Here is an 18524-nt window from a genome sequence, read left to right as displayed (position 1 = left end):
CTCCCCGTTCTGCCTGGTTCACGGGCTCTTAAGAGAGTTCAGTAACATCAGAGTCTTCAAATGATGCCCCAGCACAGCTGGCATTCAGCCACAGGTTATGATACCGTGCAGTGCGCTCATGGGGTAAAACCAGAGCTGTGAAGTGGATGCTCTTTTTTCCCACCCTTTACAGATGAGGAAAATGAAGTTCAGAGAGCTACAGTGACTTACCCAAGGTCACACAACCAATACGTGGTAGAGCCAGGTCAAACCCAGGCATTCTGATTCCGGAAGCCCCACTGTCCACCTCAACCACTCCGCTCGGCCCCCTCATCCTGACCGTTGTGAACAGCGGCTGCGTGGGGCTGGGGCTGGGGCCGGGGCCCAGCAGGTATCAGTGCCTGGACCAGATCTGTCCTGAGCTGTGGGAGGTTGTTTTCAAATGCTTTCTCTTGCCAAACCCCTGATATGCACATAGGAAGAAAATTACATCAATTTAGACTACCCAGCAGGAAGGTTTTGAGTAAACAAAGATTTTAAGAGAAATAAGCCCAGACCAGTTATCAGCTTGCACACTTTCCCCTGGTCACTCAGTTCCTCCTCTCCCCTCACCCCTTCACCACGTGGCATCAGGATGCTTATCGGGCTAAATGTAAATTCGTACCATGGTGAGCAGGCAGTCATATCATTCATTTACTCATCCATCCATCCATCCATTCATTTGTTCTAAAAACATTTCTTAATCTCTACTCTGCCCAGTATGGGGAGTGGAAGAAAAGATACTGCCTGTTAGAACTCATTCATCGAAATAATAATCACAGGCACATCTAATGGGCTGTGCCTTTGTGTTTAGGTCCTGAGCACACAGTGGTGAACAAGGTCTAGCTCTCCCACTTCCTGGCTGGATGACCTTGGGCAAGTTACCCAAACCTTTCCAGACCTCAGTTTCCACTTCTGGAAAATGGGACGAGGGGAAATAATAGCATATCCCCCAAAGGGTTGACGTGAGGCTAAACTAAGGTAATCTATGCAAAGCCCTCCAAAGAGTGCCTGGCACATTACAAGTGGTCTGTAAATGTGAGCGGTGGTTTCCTAGGGGGGCATAGGGTGTGGAGTGACACTGTAGGAGCTGGGGGAGGCTTTATCTAGGCGGTGACATCTGAGCTATTCTTGAAGGATAAATTGGGGTGCAGTCATGGGAGGAGGTCTCCTAGGCTGTGGGAACAGCAGATGTAAAGGCAAGGATGTGAAGGAGCGTAGCATTTAGGGAAAGGAAGTGGTCAGTGAAGCAAGATGTCAAGTGTGTGGAGGGGGAGCCGGGGTAGAAGATGCTGGAAAGGAAGGCTGGGCCACGGCTTGAAGGGCCTCGAATGCCATGTATGAAGTTCAAACTTCATCCTGGAGACCGTGGAGAATCACTTCAACTTTTTAAGTAGGGGCATGATATCATCAGATATGTGTTTCTGTGTTTTAGAAAGATTACTCTAGCAGCCCGTGTGGAACATGACTGGAGCAAAAAATTCCTTCCCTTGGGGGCGTGGGTCCCTTTTAAAATTCTCCTTCCTTCCTTTCCCTCCTCCCTCCTTCCCTCCCTCCTTCCTTCCTTCAGCAAATATTTATTGAACACCCACGATGTGTGAAGTAGTGTGCCAGGCGCTGTGAATCCAGCTCTGCGGGAGACAGACAGCATCTCTGAGCCCACATTCTACTGGGAGAGACCGGAAGAGCAGGCAGGGAACTAGTTTAGGGGCGGGGGCAGGGCCAGGGTGCGAGGAGTTGGAGGCTGACCAGAAGGTCAGGGTTGAGGGTGCCTGGAGGGAGGAAAGTACAGGATTGGGTCACTGGTAGAACGTTCAGGTGATAGGAGGAAAGAACGGGCCGCGACGCCGCTCACTAGCCCAGCTGGTCTCCGAGAGCGAGCGCGGCCCTGGGAACCTGTTAGAGGAAATTCCCAGGCCCCGCCCCAGACCTATTGACTCAAAAGCTCCGGGGCGGGGCCCAGGGGTCTCTTTTCACAAGCCCTCCAGGTGACACCTCTCAAGTCTGAGAAACACCAGGAACAAGGAGCATAGTGGGGGGGTGCTCTTTAGCGGCAGGTGTGTGTCGGGGGTGCGAGGCAGCGAATTCCACTGTGGGTCTGATGAGTCTGAGGCGCCTGTGGGACGTTTCCAGGGGAAAGTGTCTAGGAGACATGGGTTTTCAAGTCTAGGGTTCAAGGAAGATCTGAGCTACAGATAAAGCGAGAGGGGACAGTGGCCTCGATGAGGCAGTGGAAGCCTTGAGTGGCTGGCTAAGGCGTCCCAGAGAGAGGCGGCGAGGAAGAGAGCCCGGAGTCGGCCGGAGGAAGAGCCGGGGGTGGAGATGGCGGTGTCACCTTAGCCACGGAGAGGGGCTGCGCCTCCTGGAGGCGGGAGAGGGGACTGGTTGAAGATACAGGAGAGGCCGGCGGAGCAGCTGGCACCTTGTGGTGGTGCCTTGGAATGACCTGTGTCCCCATCAGTGTGAAGGTGGAGGTGAGGCTTTTCCGGGAAAGAGGGGTCAATGGGAGAAGAAGAAGCTGGAGGGGAGAAGGGCCTGGAGGGACAATGGGATTCAAAGGGGCTAGTGGCTGTTTCCTACCCTGGGAGAAAGGAAGCACTGAGCCCAGAAGGCTGCCCTATTAAGGCCTGCTGCTGGGCCACATTCTGGGACTGCCTCTGAGAAAGTAAGTGCCTTGTGGATGGAATGCCAGGTAACCAGGTCACCGACAGCCTCAGCTGGAGGCGGGCCTCGGGGAAAGGTGGGGCAAAGACAGAGGGCTTCTGTCCTCACCCGTCCCCTGGCAGGCAGAGGTCCAGATCTAGTACCCTGCAGCCCACTGGGGAGCTTCAGAATGGACACAGCTTCTGGGCCCCTGGACAGACAAGGCTGAGCCCTGAGATGGGGCAAGAAGTAGGAGGTAGAGGCTGGCAGCTGGGCCCCTTCCAGATGTGGGCCAGTGAGTCTGGGGCCAATTCCAGGAGTATCTAGCAGTTAGACTCCAAGGTAGGACCAGGAGAGCTGGCTCAAGGGTAAGTGTGCCAAGGGCAGAGTGGCATGGCAGGAAGGAGTGCGTTGAATTTGGAGTCGGACCACCTTGGGTCTAAATCCAGGCTCTATCACTCACTTTCATGGGGCCTTGAACAAGCCACTTAACACGCCCTGACCTTCCAGTTTCTCAACTATAAAACAGGAATATTAAAACAGTTTCCTATGGTTGTTCAGAGGCTTAAATGAGATCATGCATCCTTAACACAATACTTAGCACATAGCGAGTACTCAGAAAACAGTAGTTAGTATGTTCTTAGTAGCCAGCCTGTACGCCTCTATTTATCTGAGAGATTTCCGTTTGCAAAGCCCTGTCTCCTCTGTTCTCTTCATAATGTCTCTGTGAGAGTGGGACAGAGGTCCCCTTTTAAAAACATTTCTTAAGACTTTATTTTTTGAGAGCAGTTTTCAGTTCGCAGCAAAATTGAGAGGAAGGTACAGAGATTTCCTGTAGAGCCCCTGCCCCGGCACACATACAGCCCCCACCACCAACCCGTTATCAACGCCCCTACCAGGATGGGACATTTGTTACCACTGATGAACACACACTACAGGGGTCCCTTTATGTAGGTGAATCCATGAGGCCCAGAGAGCGGAAGTGGCTCTGTCCGGGTCACGTGGCTGGAACGTGGCAGGGCCAGGACCAGAACCTGGATGTCTCGACTCCTTTGTTAGTGCTTCCAGGGGGCAACACTGCGTCTTGTTCACCACAGTGTCCCCAACGCCAGGCACTCAGGAAATGGTTGTTAAATGAGTGGGTAAGTGTGTGAGCGAGCGAGCGAGGGATGAACAAGAGCAGACTGGACTGAACGATGCCTTCAGCTCTCTGCTTCTGACGTCACTATTCAACCTTGTGGCCATGAGAGCTGCATGGCCATGTGCTCCAGCCATCCTGAGGGCCCGCCCACCTGAGACCTGGCCCTCTGAGCACTATTGTTTCCCCAGGAGAACAGTCTCAAGTCCGGGAAGGGGGCAGCTGCCATGATCCCAGGCCCACAGACGGTGGCCACGGAAATCCGTTCTCTTTCTCCGGTAAGTGGGCAGGGCCAACCCAGGCTAGGGGACTCCAGGCAGAGAATGTGGACGCAGGTCCACAGATGGCCTGCAGCAAGTACGGCGTGGAGCGTGGGAGGCTGCCCCTTTAAGTGCAGCCCCAGGAAATGGCATCACATTCAGATGCCCACGGGGCTCCCGGGTCCCCACCAGAGTCTCATCCATTGGTGGCGCCTGTGATGTGACAGCTATTTTGCATCTGCTCTCCTTACTGACCAGGAGGAGCAATGGACTAGGAGTCCAGAAGCTTGGTTTCTGGACCCAGCTCTGTTGGTGGCTGCCTTAGTCGCCCAAGTCTGTCACTGTGAGGTCTCTCGCAGCTCCTGTGTTCTCCAAATCTGTTGTTTTCATCATTTAGTCCCAGAGAGAGCACGTTCCCAGCCCTGACAGGGTGGGGGATTGGGAGGGCTCTGTTTCCACCTTGGATCCCTCTGTTCATTCTTGTAAGATGCCAGGATTCTTAAATTCTAGGGTCTTGTTAGGATTCTGGACCTCAGGAATCTCAGGTCCTAGGAATCTTAGATTCCAAGGCTTAAGGATTTCATGGGTCTAGCATTCTGAAGATTCCAGTATTCCTGAGTTCTTAGACTCAGTGGCGCAAAGCATCTTGGCTTCCAAACTTCACCTTCATGGGACACCCCCCCAACCCCAACTCCTCCCTTGGTTTACCCCACCCCCGCCCCCATCCTGCAGAGTCCAGTGTCCTCACCTGAGCCCTGGGTGGGGGGTGGTTATATTCTGCAGATCATCGGGAAAGATGTCCTCACCAGCACCTACGGCGCCACCGCGGAAACCCTCTCCACTTCCACCACCACCCATGTTACCAAAGTGAGTAAAGCAGCAGGATGTCTTATGCCCCCAGCCTGGCTGTGGGGCTCGGGAAGGTCATTGCCATGGCTCTGCCTTGTAACGTGGACAGAGAAGACCTGCGGTGCTCCCAGTCTCTGGGAGCTTTGTACTGTGTGTGATAAGGGTTGTCCTAGGTGCCGACCTGCCCTTCAGTGTTGACAGCCGGGCTGGGGGGATGAGACCATGTCCTTGGAAGAAATTGTGAACCGTGGCGTTTGCGCCTTATAGATCCTAAGTGCTGGAGGGATTTAGAGGGGGGAGATTGAAGGAAGGCTCAAAGAATGAGGAAGGGTCTTCTGGAAAAAATGGGGTTTGTATAGGGTCTTGGAAAGCCAGGGCGGACTCGTGAGGGAGGATGCAGACGTTCTAAGCCACAGGGAAGATGGGAACAGAAACCGTGTGTTTGCTTATTCACTGAGCAAATGGCTTATTCACTGGCCTCTGGGCTGAGGGATGCTGGAGGGGCTGCAAGCAATGCACATGGGGAAACAGGAGAAGCGGTCTCTGTCAGGAAGAAGCAGCACGTAGGGGACGTAACTGAAAAATGAGGTTGGACTGGAGGTAGGGGAAGCAGAATAGAGAGAAAAGACAAATCCCAGGACAAATGTGACAACAGAGGGTCTGAGTATGAGAGCCATTGGAAAGCCGTCAAGGTTTTCAAGATGGGGAGTGACCCAGTGAAAAGGAGTTTAAGGAGAGGAGATTAGGTCCACCAGGATGTGCAGGCAGATGGGAGACAGAAGAGAGAGAGTTATGGAGAGACTAGGGATGGAGGGCCTGGCGCAGGGTGCGGGGAGAAAGAGGCAGGGCCAAAGAAGGGAGACATTCCTGGTGAGACAGCCATGACTTAGCCTATGAGGACAGAGGGCTGAGGACAGGCTGGCCATCATGTCCATGCCTGAGTGGCCAGGGCCCAGGGCAGGGATGGAGGCCTGGAGGAGAGAGGCCAGGGAGCCAGGATGAGTTGGAGGTTTTGCTCAAGCATCAAAGGAGGAGTCTGGTAGGCAGTGCTGGCCCTTGATGAGCACAGACTGTCCCAGCCCTGCCCACTCCCATGCAGCACGGTCCCCAGAAAGCACCCACTTCTACCAAAAGCATCAGTGAGCAATGATGACTTCACTGAAAGCTTTATGGGAAGGTGTTCCATCACACACCCCACTGCATACAGCTCAGATAACTCTTCTTCCCAAAGTCCCTCCTAGCCCTGCCAACTGGGAGCACCCCTCTTCTTTCTGTCCACTCCTGACCCCAGCTGGGGTTTCCCTTAGCCACCACCCGCCTTTAATATGCCAAGCAAGTAGGTCCCGCCCCATCTTCTACTTCTAAACTTGCACCCGAACCCCACCCCTTCAGAAAACAGTGGAGGTTTTAAGCATATGTATAAGCATCATCAATGCAGTTTTCTAGTATTGTTTGAAGTCATTTAAAGTAGAACCTTGGGTTTCCCTGGTGGCGCAGTGGTTGAGAGTCCGCCTGCCGATGCAGGGGACATGGGTTCGTGCCCCGGTCTGGGAGGATCCCACATGCTGCAGAGCGGCTGGACTCATGAGCCATGGCCGCTGAGCCTGCGCGTCCGGAGCCTGTGCTCCACAACGGGAGAGGCCACAACAGTGAGAGGCCCGCATACCGCAAAAAAAAAAAAAAAAAAGTAGAACCTTGTCACCATTCACATTTCATTCATGTGTTCATTCAACAAATCTGCATTTAGCCTCTGCCCTGGTCAGGTTGGACAGGGGAGTGGGGGAGGAGGGGATCCAGACATGAAGAAAACACAGCCCCTGCCCTCATGAGCCCCAGCCTAGTGAGCAAGGCCGGGTCACACACACGTCAGTACAAGGCAGAGAGGCCCAGAACCATGAGAGATACGAACTTGCCGCTCAGGGAGTACCGAGGCAGGAAGGAGGAAGGATCGCTCACCAGGGTCAGGGTGACAGCATTTGAACCGGGCTTGGAAGAGCTAGAGGGGGCAGCTTGGTAGTTGGGAGAGTGGCGGCAGCCAGGCAAGATGTGCAGTCTGAAGTCCCAAAACTAGAAAAAGGAAAAAACCAAGGGAGCTAGGAGAGAAGGCGACTGCTGGTTCCAGCCTTGCCCTTGAGGGATGCTTTGGACAAGTCCCCTGTCGAGGCTGCTGCCCCAGCAGGACCCAAGGCTGACCTCACCTCCCTCTCCCTCTGCAGACTGTGAAAGGAGGATTTTCTGAGACGAGGATCGAGAAGCGGATCATCATCACCGGGGACGAAGATGTCGATCAAGACCAGGTATGGGGGGCTTCCCTGGTGGCGCAGTGGTTGGGAGTCTGCCTGCCGATGCAGGGGACGCGGGTTCGTGCCCCGGTCCAGGAAGATCCCACATGCCGCGGAGCGGCTGGGCCCGTGAGCCGTGGCCGCTGAGCCTGCGCGTCCGGAGCCTGTGCTCCGCAATGGGAGAGGCCACGACAGTGAGAGGCCCGCGTACCGCCAAAAAAAAAAAAAAAAAAAAGACCAGGTATGGAGATAGGGAGCATGGTTCCCAGTGGCACTGCCCAGGCCCCAGGCCCTAGGCCCTCCCGTATTGGTTTACCCACGGACAGACAGCTGCATTTGTGAGCAGAGCTGTCCACTTCCTACTGACCCTGTCCAGAGAAGAAGCCCTCAAGGAAGGGGCACTGAATGTGAATCAGAAGAAGCCAGAAGACCTGAGCTCTGGCCTCTCCCCTTAACTCCTGGCCCTCAGCTGTGCGCTGGAGGGGCCTGTTGGGCTCCGTGGCCTCTGCCGTATTCCATATGCTCTGACTCCTCGCTTTGCTGTTCTTTTCCCCCAGGCCCTGGCTTTGGCCATCAAGGAGGCCAAACTGCAGCATCCTGACATGCTGGTAACCAAAGCTGTCGTATACAGAGAAACAGACCCATCCCCAGAGGAGAAGGACAAGAAGCCACAGGTGAGGCTCATGGGGCTCAGCAGCCATGAGACGGAGGAGAGAACAAGGTCCTCCGAGGGGCATTTCCATTTGAGGACCCAGCAAGGGGCTTGGTCCCCAGCACAGCTCTGACCTCCCCAACCTTCCTGGTTTGGGGCTCCAAGTGGAGAGGTAGCTCCCTCAAATACGACAAGTCAGAGTGCAGAGGGGAAGGAAGGCTGGTTCCTTGGTTTCTTTGGGGTTTCAGGCTCCAGACCCAGAAAAGTAAATCCAGAAGTGGTCAGAACAGGGGAGAGAGGATTGACAGTGGGTACTGAGGTTGGACAGACAGAGACAAGCGTACCCTCACTGGCCATTGCCCGTAAGCTGGAAGTCGGAAAAAGTCCTGCTAGGCCCAGGGCCACATTCCTGTCCCTGACTCTCTGTCTCCATCACCGGTCACTGGATGTTGCCAGGGAGGAATTTTTTTTTTTTAATTGAAGTACAGTTGATTTACAATGCTGTGCCAATTTTATTTTATTTTTTAATTTTTTAAATTCAAGTGTAGTTGATGCCAAGGAGGAATATGATGGCCAGAGCCCTTGATCCCATCTGTCTTGCTAGATTGGAAACCCTTCTCAGGCCACCTGGGGCGAGAATCTTAGGGACCCCAATCCTTACTCTTTCCTTTTGGGCTATCAGTGCCTTCATGAATAAGAGGAATGAGATGGTGCTAGAGCAGAGAGGTCTTTTAGCAGCTGAAATTGGGGGAAGCTGGGGGAAGGGTTCTGGCCCCTCTAGAAATTTACTGAATTTGGTCAGACCAATAATAACAAAATCTCACAGACATTGAATTGAGTGAAATAAGTCAAACACAAAAAGTACATACAATGTGAGTCCATTCATAGGAAGTTCAAAAACAGGCCAAACTAATCAGCGATAATCAAAGTCTGAATATTGGTTCCTTCTGGGATGTGGCATTGACAGGGAAGAGCCACAAAGGGAACTTCTTTGGTGCTGGAAATGTCAGCGTCTTGAACTGGGGGGGTTGCATGGGTGTGTATATATGTAAAAGTGGGCCAAGCTCCACACTTAGATTTGTATACTTTACTTACTTCACACCGTGTACCTCAATGAAAACTAAATGCATTTCAAAGTCCCCCACAAACAGCAGGTCTCCCTTTTGTCCTCTTCCCTGATGAAGAAACCCAGTGTTTTCTAGAAAGATACAGAATGTTTCTTTCTCATCCTTTGATTACCACCCCCTTCGTGTCAGAAGGAAAAGCACTGAACTTCCTGCAGTGATGGAAATGACTTTCTGTGCTGTGCAGTGTAGGAGCCACTAGCTGCACACGGCTGTTGAGCACTTGAAATTGGCTCATCTGAAATGAGATGTACCTTGAGGGTAAAATAGGTGCCGGATTTTGAAGATTACGTATGGAAAAAGGAGTATAAAATAGCTCAATAATTTTTATATTGATTACATGTTAAATGATAATGTTTGGATATATTGGGTTAAGTAAAATACATTATTATTATTATTTATTTTTTATTTTTTTATTTTTTGCGGTATGCGGGCCTCTCACTGTTGTGGCCTCTCCCGTTGCGGAGCACAGGCTCCGGACGCGCAGGCCTAGCGGCCATGGCTCACGGGCTTAGTTGCTCCACGGCATGTGGGATCCTCCCGGACCAGGGCACGAACCCGTGTCTCCTGCATCGGCAGGCGGATTCTCAACCACTGCGCCACCAGGGAAGCCCCTAAAATACATTATTAAAATTAATCTCACCTGTTTCTTTTTACTCTTTTTCATATAAATTAAAACATTTGAATTTTAATTTAGAAATTAAAATTTTCTATATAGCTGGAAAATTTTAGGAAACCAGAAATACTAGAAAATTTAGAAAATTTATTATCTAAAAAATTTTAAATTCCATCTGTGGCTTCATTTCTCTTGGATAGCACTTGTCTAGAAGATGTATAAACTGATCACGGGCAGAGCCTGCTTCCCAGCCTTCCTCAGACTTTCAAGTAAATTGTCACTGCTGTCCTCTCAGTTGCCCAGTTATTGTTGCTTTTTGTCCCCCAGATCCCAAGAGTGGTAGAGTGTAGGTCACTTGCCAAGCTGGTGCTGGGCTGGCAGTATCACCTGGGGAACACAGATACTAGAAAACTATTGCCATAAAGACTTAGAAGTGCTGGGCCAGGACCTGGGAATCTTTATTTATACGTTGGTCCTTAGGAAGTCCATGTGCAGCCAGGTGTAGGAGCCACTGATGCAAAGAACTCTGTGCTGGGAATCAGGACCTGACTCCAGTCCCAGCCATCCTGCTGACTTGGCTGTGTGGCCATTGGGGTCTCAGTTTCCTCATTTGCAAAAGGAAGAGATGGACAAGCCCCCTTCCAGTTATGTACAGTCCTCTGGCTGTTTGTTTGCTTTCCTAGCTTCTCGTATCTTCTCCATTCCTCGTCTCACTCCTCCTCGTCTTTCCTGGGGCATCCCAGCCAACCTCCCCAGGCTCCTGCCTGCCCGCGTTCCCTGGCCATTTGGAGCTCTCGTCCCAGCCTCCACGTCCTGCCCACCCCATGCAGTCTTTCACATCTGCCCACCTCACTGCTCCCTTTGCAGCCTCATTCCCTCCTCCTTGCCCCTCTTTTAGTCCTTTCTTTGCTTCCATTGTCCCACACATCACCACACCCCCCCTCTCTCTCTTTTGGATCCTTCTGTAAAGGTCACCTTATTCTGTTGTCCTGGAGAAACAGAAGTTTCTCCCTTGCCTTTTCTGCCCACCTGCTTTCCCATTAGTTATCGCCAAGTAGGAACCACCTCTGACTTTTAATATAGTCAGACTCACTAATTCTGGGGGAGAGGTCTTCTCTCAATTAGAAAACTCTTTTTTAAAGTACTTGAAAAATGTTGGTTTGATGGATGGATGCATCCTGGCACCTGGCATAATAGTCCTGACTCGAGTCTCAGTCCTGACCGTTATTAGCTGTGCAACTTTGAGCAAGCTATTTAACCTTTTTGGCCTGTGTTTCCTCATCAGCCAAATGACAATGACAATGACATAGTAACAATTGCGGTAACTTATGGAGTCCTTACGCTCTTCCAGGCACCTGGCTGTGCACTAGGCGCAGTACTGTCACCTGCTCATTCATTTTACAAAGAAGGGAACTGAAGCTCTGAGATGTTAGGCGATTTGCTCACAGATTTGGAGCTGGGAACACAAAGAATTGGTTAGAGTCAAACCTCATGTTAGACTCCAAAGCTGCCTTATGGCCTTAATCTCCTGACCACGCTGACTGTTCGTATTATCCATCTCATAGGGTTACTGAGATCATACATCTACAGTAGTATGCACCGTGCCTGGCACATAGTAAGTGCTCAATAAGAGTTAATTACGACTATCATTACTATTAACACAAAGTAAGCTAAGAAAATGCTGCCCGTTTGGACTCTGCTGTAATAAACAGAAGAATACATGATCATACACTATTGTTTAGATGTCCCCGGTCCTTCTGAAGTGTCTGTGGGCTTTAGAAGATATCCCACAAACCCAGAATCATGTTTACACCGAGTTTTGGGCAGGCACTTTATTAATCGATGAGGAAACTTAAGGTGAAGCCGGCACTGTAAGAAAAAATCCACAGAAAGTAGCAGAATGGAGTAGAAGGAACTCACCCAGCTTTGGACTCAGAACATGTGCCCAGAGGAACCTGCCTGGGCCTCAGTTTTCTAATCTACAAAATGGAGTTAATCTATAAACTGGAGCTGCTGTAATAATTAAACAACATCTGTGAGTGTCAGAGTCCTCTCAGGCTGCTATAACAGAACACTGTAGACTGGGTGGCTTAAACAACACACACTTAATATCTCACGGTTATGGGGGCTGGGAAGTCCAAGGTCAAGGTGCCGGCCAGTCTGGTTCCTGGTGAGACCCTCTTCTGGTTTGCCAACGGCCATCTTCTCTGTGTCCTCACGTGATGGAGAGCAGAGAGAGAAGTTATCTCTCTCACGTCTCTTTTTATAAGGGCACTCATCCTATTTATGAGTGCCTTCTAAAGGCCCCGCTTCCGTATGCCATCACCTTGAGGGTTAGGGCTTCAACATGTGAATTGCAGGGGGACATAAACATTCAGTCCATAGCAATGATGTACCAGGTGGTATCTCACATACAGAAGGTGCTCGGCGATGCGAAACTGCTTCCTTGTCCCAATAGTTTTGTCATGTTGAGGGGTTGATGAGAGCCTTGAGCAAGTCAGACCCTAAACTTCTATCACCAGCCTGGTGCACGAGGCCCTGTTTCCACATGGGCATCCATCTTGCCAGTCTTCATCTTCTCTCCCCTCCCTGAATCCTCCAGGAACACCTGTCCCTGCTCCAGTAGATTTCTTTATGAAGTTCTTCCTCCTTGAAGTTCTTGCTGTGAGTGTGAAATCACGCCCATCTTACAGTCTTCTCTTCTCTCCCTGCAACTCACAGGCCAGATGTGTGGCTTCTGCTCCATCTTTGTTCACTGGCCCGTCTCTTTCAGGCAAGACCTGTCTCTCAAACATTGCCAGCAAGAGGGCAGCATCCAGCCAGCTTCCCAGAGCTTTCTTACTTTCAATTTTTTTTTTTTAGATGTTGGGGGTAGGAGTTTATTAATTTATTTTATTTTTGCTGTGTTGGGTCTTCGTTTCTGTGCGAGGGCTTTCTCTAGTTGTGGCAAGCGGGGGCCACTCTTCATCGTGGTGCGCGGGCCTCTCACTATCACGGCCTCTCTTCTTGCGGAGCACAGGCTACAGACGCGTAGGCTCAGTAGTTGTGGCTCACGGGCCTAGTAGCTCCGCGGCATGTGGGATCCTCCCAGACCAGGGCTTGAACCCATGTCCCCTGCATTAGCAGGCAGATTCTCAACCACTACGCCACCAGGGAAGCCCTCAAATTTTTAATTAAATGGGGGTGGGGGTGACCTATTCCAAAGCAGGAGCCTAGGGTTCTCACCTTGTTTCTGCCACCAACTTGCTAAGTCATTGAACCCTCTGGGCCTCAGTTTTCCCATTTGTCACATGAGCTGAGAAGGATCAAATTTCTACAACTCCGTTAGCACCTGACCATATGTAAGTGGCAAAGGACAGGGGCAATATGCCACTTGTTAAATGGTTCGGGGTAGTTGCTGGGTGTCAGTCATGGTGTTGGGCCCTGGAAAGACACCAATAAGTAAAACACAGCCCTTGCCCTCAGTGAGATCAAATAGTATGTGGTTAACAACAATAGTAATAAGAACAGCCAGTATTTACTCAGCACTTACTATATGCTGAGCCTTGTCTTGAATCCTCACTACAACTTCGTGAGGTGGGACCCATTTTACAGAGGGAGCAACTAAGGTCTAAAGAGGTTAGGAGACTTGCCCAAGATGACAGAGCTAGTAGACCGTGGAATGGGATTTGAAGCTAGGATTGTCTGATTTCAGAGCCCATGGCCCTTAACCACTGAGTTTTGGAGTCAAACCTGACTTGGAATCCAGACTCCAGTTTCTTTACTTAAACACTCCTCTCTGGGGTTTAACCCCCAGGACACAGCAGGCAGTGGCAAACAGAAGGGAAAGACAAAAAAAGAAGATCTGCAATCACGACTAAACATTTCTCAGAACTGAGAGCAGATAGGAAGACAAAATGAAACAAGTATAATCTTAGCTTTCAGTGTTCAAGGAAACTTGGACAAATATTCCAGCCAAAGTAAAAGATACCACCTGCCTGGAAACAACCCCGCAAACATGCATGGTCTTTGGAGTCAGAGAGTCAGACAGAGGTGGCTTCAGTTCTCAGTGGCCACTTTCTTACAAGCTGTGTGGCCTTGGACAAGTCACTCTATCTTCCTGAGTCATAATAAAGGGCACACGATAAAGACGGGGAGAACAACCTCTTGCTATGTATTTAAAGATGAGTGACAAAAGTTACTAACTCTTCTCGTCCTCCTCCTTCCTTTGCATCTCCTCCCCGCAACGCCTCTGGCTTCAGGAATCCTGACCTCTGTGAAGAGATGCTGGCGTTTCTGGTCCAACCCAAGCCAGAGAACCGTAAAGAAGGGGCCTTCATTCTGGATTCTCCAACTCAACACCGACGTCCCAGCTGCGACGTACTGTCCCTGACAAGAGACTGGGAAAGGAAAAGCATATATATATAGATATATATAGATATAGATATATATACAGGAAACATCACGTCCTTGCACTGCTGCCGGGGCTGGCCGAGCATTCGGCCGACAGCAACGGCCAACATCTGAACGCCTACATTTCCTTTGCAGACAAATTGAAGAATTGGTGGGATTGTTCAGAAAAATAAATTATAACAACAATAATCCCTTGCTGCGCCCCCCCCGCCCCCCCCACCGCGCCTGTCCCACCCCCCTTGAAGCCCCGCGGAACAACCAAGGCAAGCCACACCACGCTGATTGTAGAAGTACAATGCGACTCGGGTTCTACACGTTCCATTCAGTGGACGAGCATTCCATTTCTTCTTCTCCTGCATCTGTTGCCCACTCAAATGCAAAGGAAAACACTTTTGCAGCCAAGCAAGAGAAGCTGCAGCAGCAAGACACGCCCCGTCAAACGTTTTCCAAGAAAGAGAGAAAATTCCCTGCTCGGAAAGGAGGAGGAGGAACACTAGATTCTTATTTTTTGAGTCTTGACACTGGGCTGCAAAATCCACCTTCCTTTCTTCCGCTTCCCCTCCCCGTCGACTGTCACACATCTTGTCAGTCATTTTCTGTCTGGGTTCCCTCCTCCCTCCCCCCCACCCCACCCCCGCCTCACCTTCTGTGTCCTGGTCCTGCTGAGGGCCACTGCAGATGACTCTCATTGGAAGCGAGAAAAAGCAAAGCAAAGGAAGAATGTGAAACCAAGCCACAGGAGGTGAAGTAGACATTGTATGTTATGGGTTCTCAGTATGAAGGTGCAGCTCGTAGATTTGTATGGATGTGCTTTTAAGTTATGTATATTACATATAACAGGAAACAAATATTAAAATAAACAGTGCTGGTAAGTATGAAGCTGACACTTTAAGATGATAATTATCTGACTGTGATCGATGTATCCCAAGGTTCCTAGATCTCACCGAACCGACCCTGCCAAGGAGACCCGGACTCTGGCTGTGGGTCGCTCACAGTAGGAGCCGACGGTTCAGTGTAGAAATACAGTGTGTGGTGTTCGTAATTCATTGATCGGTGGGGAGGGGCGGGGTCCCCAGATGGAGAGGCAGGGATTTTGGCAAGAAGGAAGCAACACGGGTGTGGTTCAAGATGCCTTCTCCCCCTGGGCAGTAGCAACTGGGGGCTGGTCTGTGCTCAGGCGTGGGGTCCAGAGTTAGGATTCTGCTGCACAGGTCTCCCGGCTCAGCGCCCCCCGCCTCCCTAGGAGGAGGCTTGCCTCCTTTCTCAATCTCTGTTTTGCCGCGTCTTGCCTTTACCTGACCGCATTGTGACAGCTAACTCCCATCCCGAGGGAGGTGACGTACCCGGCTGCTGCGGAAGATGGTGGCTTCCACCTGGCTGTCTGAACGTCCCCAGCCCAGTCTTTTCCTTCGCCACTCCTGTATTCTGTCCGAATCATTCTCTGCTTCCTGTGCCGAAGCAGCCATGGTAGAGACTGAACACAGGGCAGGCCCTGATAGGTCAAAACCGCACTCCCAAAGGCTTCGCCTGCCCCAGAGTAAGCTGAGAAGGATCTACACATAAGACCCTGGCTTTAGAGACCTCGCCTTCAGCCGGGCGTCTGAGCCGACTCTGAGCCTGTGCACAGGCTCTGAGCCTGTGCCCTCGGAGTCCCCCCAAAATGGCCTTGAGACCACAGAAGCCCTTGGAGAAGACCCCCATCAAAAGCTTGGCATTGCCCTCTGGCACATGTGGGCTTTCCCAGGCTTTCCTGACACAAGCTGCTTCCCTGAGCTCAATGAGGCCCCTTCCTTGGGAGTTTTCCCCCACTGCCCTTTACTTTCTCAGTCCCATTTCATTTCCCCCATCCTGCTTCTAAAGCAGGCGATAAATTCACTCAACAAATATTTATTGAGTAGTTACCTGTACCAGGCACTATCATCAGGCTCAAGGAGAAAGCGTGGGGGCGGGGGCAGAGGGACCTGGGAAGACCCCTGAGCCAGCCTTACATCTCTAATCCCTCTGAGAACATTTCCAAGTTCTCTCCAATTATCAGACGTTGCCTAGGGATGTCCCAGAGAGGGGCTTGGCTTGCTTATTAGTTACGCCAGTGACACATATGCTTAGCTGCTTAACTGGTGCTGAGCTGAGGCAGGACAAGAAACCAGAACAGCGTTTGCCTCTACGGGCAGAAATGGGATGGAGAGAGGACAGAGAGAGCCCCGCACCTGGGGCTCAGGTGGCACAGTCAGCCACATCCCCTCTGGGGCAGGCTGGTGGCCCACTCCAACTCCCCCTGAGAGCGAAGGCACACTTTGAATGCACCAGGTTCTTTTTACAGTCCTGGGAGAGAAGCCACAGAACCTCCTTCCTGTCCTTCTCAGCCTGAGAGCCCCCAGTGTTTCTGGGCCAAGAGCTGGTGTGGCTCCACCCTCTCCGGGCCACCTGGAATTGGGCTCAGGCATCCCTGTCTTTTCAGGAACCAGGTGTCCCGAGCGCACTGGACATACCTCAGAGAGAGAATATTTGTTCTGGGTTCTGTGCCTGCCTACAGACCCTAAGTGTGTGGCTTTAGGGCAGGGAAGATGTGACCAGGCTTAGCTTGTGGGCCAGCCAGCGTTTGTGGAGCTCTCCATCCCACAGATGTTCTGACCTTCCGCCGAGAGGCAGGCAGTGCCAGCAGGGAGGAGGGGAGCTGCGAAGCTGAAATCTAGGGCACTGTTTCCTCCCCATCCTCCTCTTCATAGGGAATATAGACGTTTGTCTTGTCTGTCTTCAACCTACTTTTCCTTTTTACATTTCACATCCTTTCTGTGCCACCTCTCCACCCAGGAGACCATGTAGCATGGTGGAAAAAGTCCTGGAGGGCAGTCAGGAGTTCTGGGGTGCCATCCTGGCTCAACCCCTAACTCATCACGTGCCACTGAGCTTGTCCCATTCCCGCTTCGGGGCCTCAGTTTCCTCACGTGCAAAACGAAGAGGATAAAGCAGAGGCTCTCCATGCCCTTTTGCCACCCTGCCAGCCTACAGATCTTTGTTTTCCCTTCTTTTGCTTTCTTGGGATCTTTTCCATTTGAGGGTATAGGAGGTGCCAAGACCTGTTTCAGTGTTTGAATCCTGCAAAGCACATTCCAAGACTGGCCTGAAATTGCATGAACAACATCACTCTAAATATATACCTTTTTTTTTTTTTTTTTTTTTTTTTCCCAAAAGCACCTTCCCAACCAACTGCGATGCTGTCCTGGTCCTTTTTACTCGCACCCTTCTCTCCTCTCTTGTCCTCGCGCTCCCCCACCTCAGTGCTCCGTGCTGTATGCGTGTGCTCTCTGTTCTTGTATACTCAATAAAAGTGAAATAAATGTGTTTGATGCTGAACCACAAACTGCCTTGGCATCTCTCTGTCTCTGACCTAGGCTACAAGGACAAGTTGGCATTGCGGGAAGGGCTAAAACTGGGTGGAGAGATCCCAACTGGGACACTTTCATTCAACCTACAACACTTTCATTGAAATATTTGCAGATCCCAATGTGGTCCAGGTCTTGGTTTTGGCTTTACACGTGCTTTCATTCTACCAGACAACTCACCCCAAACCACCTTTCTTTACTACCCCAAATCTCACAAGCAAGAACCACTGCTAACTCTCTGGTCCATTTTCTTCCAGTCTTTTCTCATGTATATATATTTTATCAGAGTTGAAGTCACCTTGTACATGCTGTTCTAAACACTTTTTTGGTGGGGAGGCTGTGGTGCAAGGCATGCGGGATCTTAGTTCCCCAGCCAGGGATCGAACCTGGGCCCCCTGCGGGGGAAGCCCGGAGTTCTAACCACTGGACCACCAGGGAAGTCCCCCATTCTAAATACTTTTAAAAACTTAAGTCCTGAGCATTTCCCTATAACTTCAAACACTAAATACTGTCTTTTCTAAAGGTAATTCATTAAATGCTACAAAATGCTATGCAGTGAAAAGCCATTCTTCAACTTTCTCCAGACTCCTGTCCATTGTCAGAGGCAATTGCTTCCAGGAGTTTTGTGAATGCTTCCCTGAATTTTCCCTGTAGGTTTCTTTTAGTTATTTGTCACACCTGGGGTCCTGGAATAGGACAAGGTTTGCAAACATTGGGTTCCCAACCACCCTGGATCTGTGTCTCTGTCTCCCATAAATACAGAGTCAGCCTCCAAGCTGCTTAGGAATAACCTGGCTGATTCATTTAGATCAGTGACTCTTAACTTGTGTGTGTGTGTGTGTGTGTGCACGCATGTGTGTGACTTTGTCCCTCAAGGAACATTTAGCGATATTTTTGGTTGTCACAACTGAGAGGTGCTACTAGCATACAGTGGGTAGAGACCAAGGATGCTGCTAAACATCCTACAACACACAGGACATCAGCCCTACAACAAAGAATTATCCAGCCTGGAATCTCAATAGTACCAAGGTTGAGAAATCTGATCTGGGTGGACATGCAACCCACCAGCTGGGATTCCTGAGCTACCATCTACGGCTCCTGTGCCCATAGTTCAGTGTCCTGAAGCTTCAGAAGATGGTGAGTCCTGCTAGAATAGGGAGCTCTGAA

General features: G+C 50.8%; 1 protein-coding gene across 30 annotated transcripts in view; it reads left to right on the top strand.

Moving 5' to 3' along the window:
- EPB41L1 (erythrocyte membrane protein band 4.1 like 1) overlaps positions 1–17335 on the top strand; it is a 157808-nt gene extending 140473 nt beyond the window's left edge. For 27 of the 30 annotated variants that reach the window (XM_067013068.1, XM_067013051.1, XM_067013048.1 and 24 more), the window contains 5 exons: positions 3991–4077; positions 4843–4926; positions 7125–7205; positions 7748–7864; positions 13824–17335. In XM_067013068.1, the coding sequence (XP_066869169.1) occupies positions 3991–4077; positions 4843–4926; positions 7125–7205; positions 7748–7864; positions 13824–13832 (378 nt within the window). In that variant the 3' untranslated portion in view covers positions 13833–17335. The remainder of the gene's footprint in view (positions 1–3990; positions 4078–4842; positions 4927–7124; positions 7206–7747; positions 7865–13823) is intronic. The other 3 variants (XM_067013070.1, XM_067013063.1, XM_067013053.1) reach the window with 1 other exon arrangement.
- The last annotated feature ends 1189 nt before the right edge of the window (positions 17336–18524 follow it).

Source organism: Kogia breviceps, chromosome 14 (assembly GCF_026419965.1).
Source record: "Kogia breviceps isolate mKogBre1 chromosome 14, mKogBre1 haplotype 1, whole genome shotgun sequence".
In the NCBI taxonomy this organism is placed as follows: Eukaryota; Metazoa; Chordata; class Mammalia; order Artiodactyla; family Physeteridae; genus Kogia; species Kogia breviceps.
Note: the sequence above shows the minus strand (reverse complement) of the source record. Positions and strands in the feature narration are given on the sequence as shown.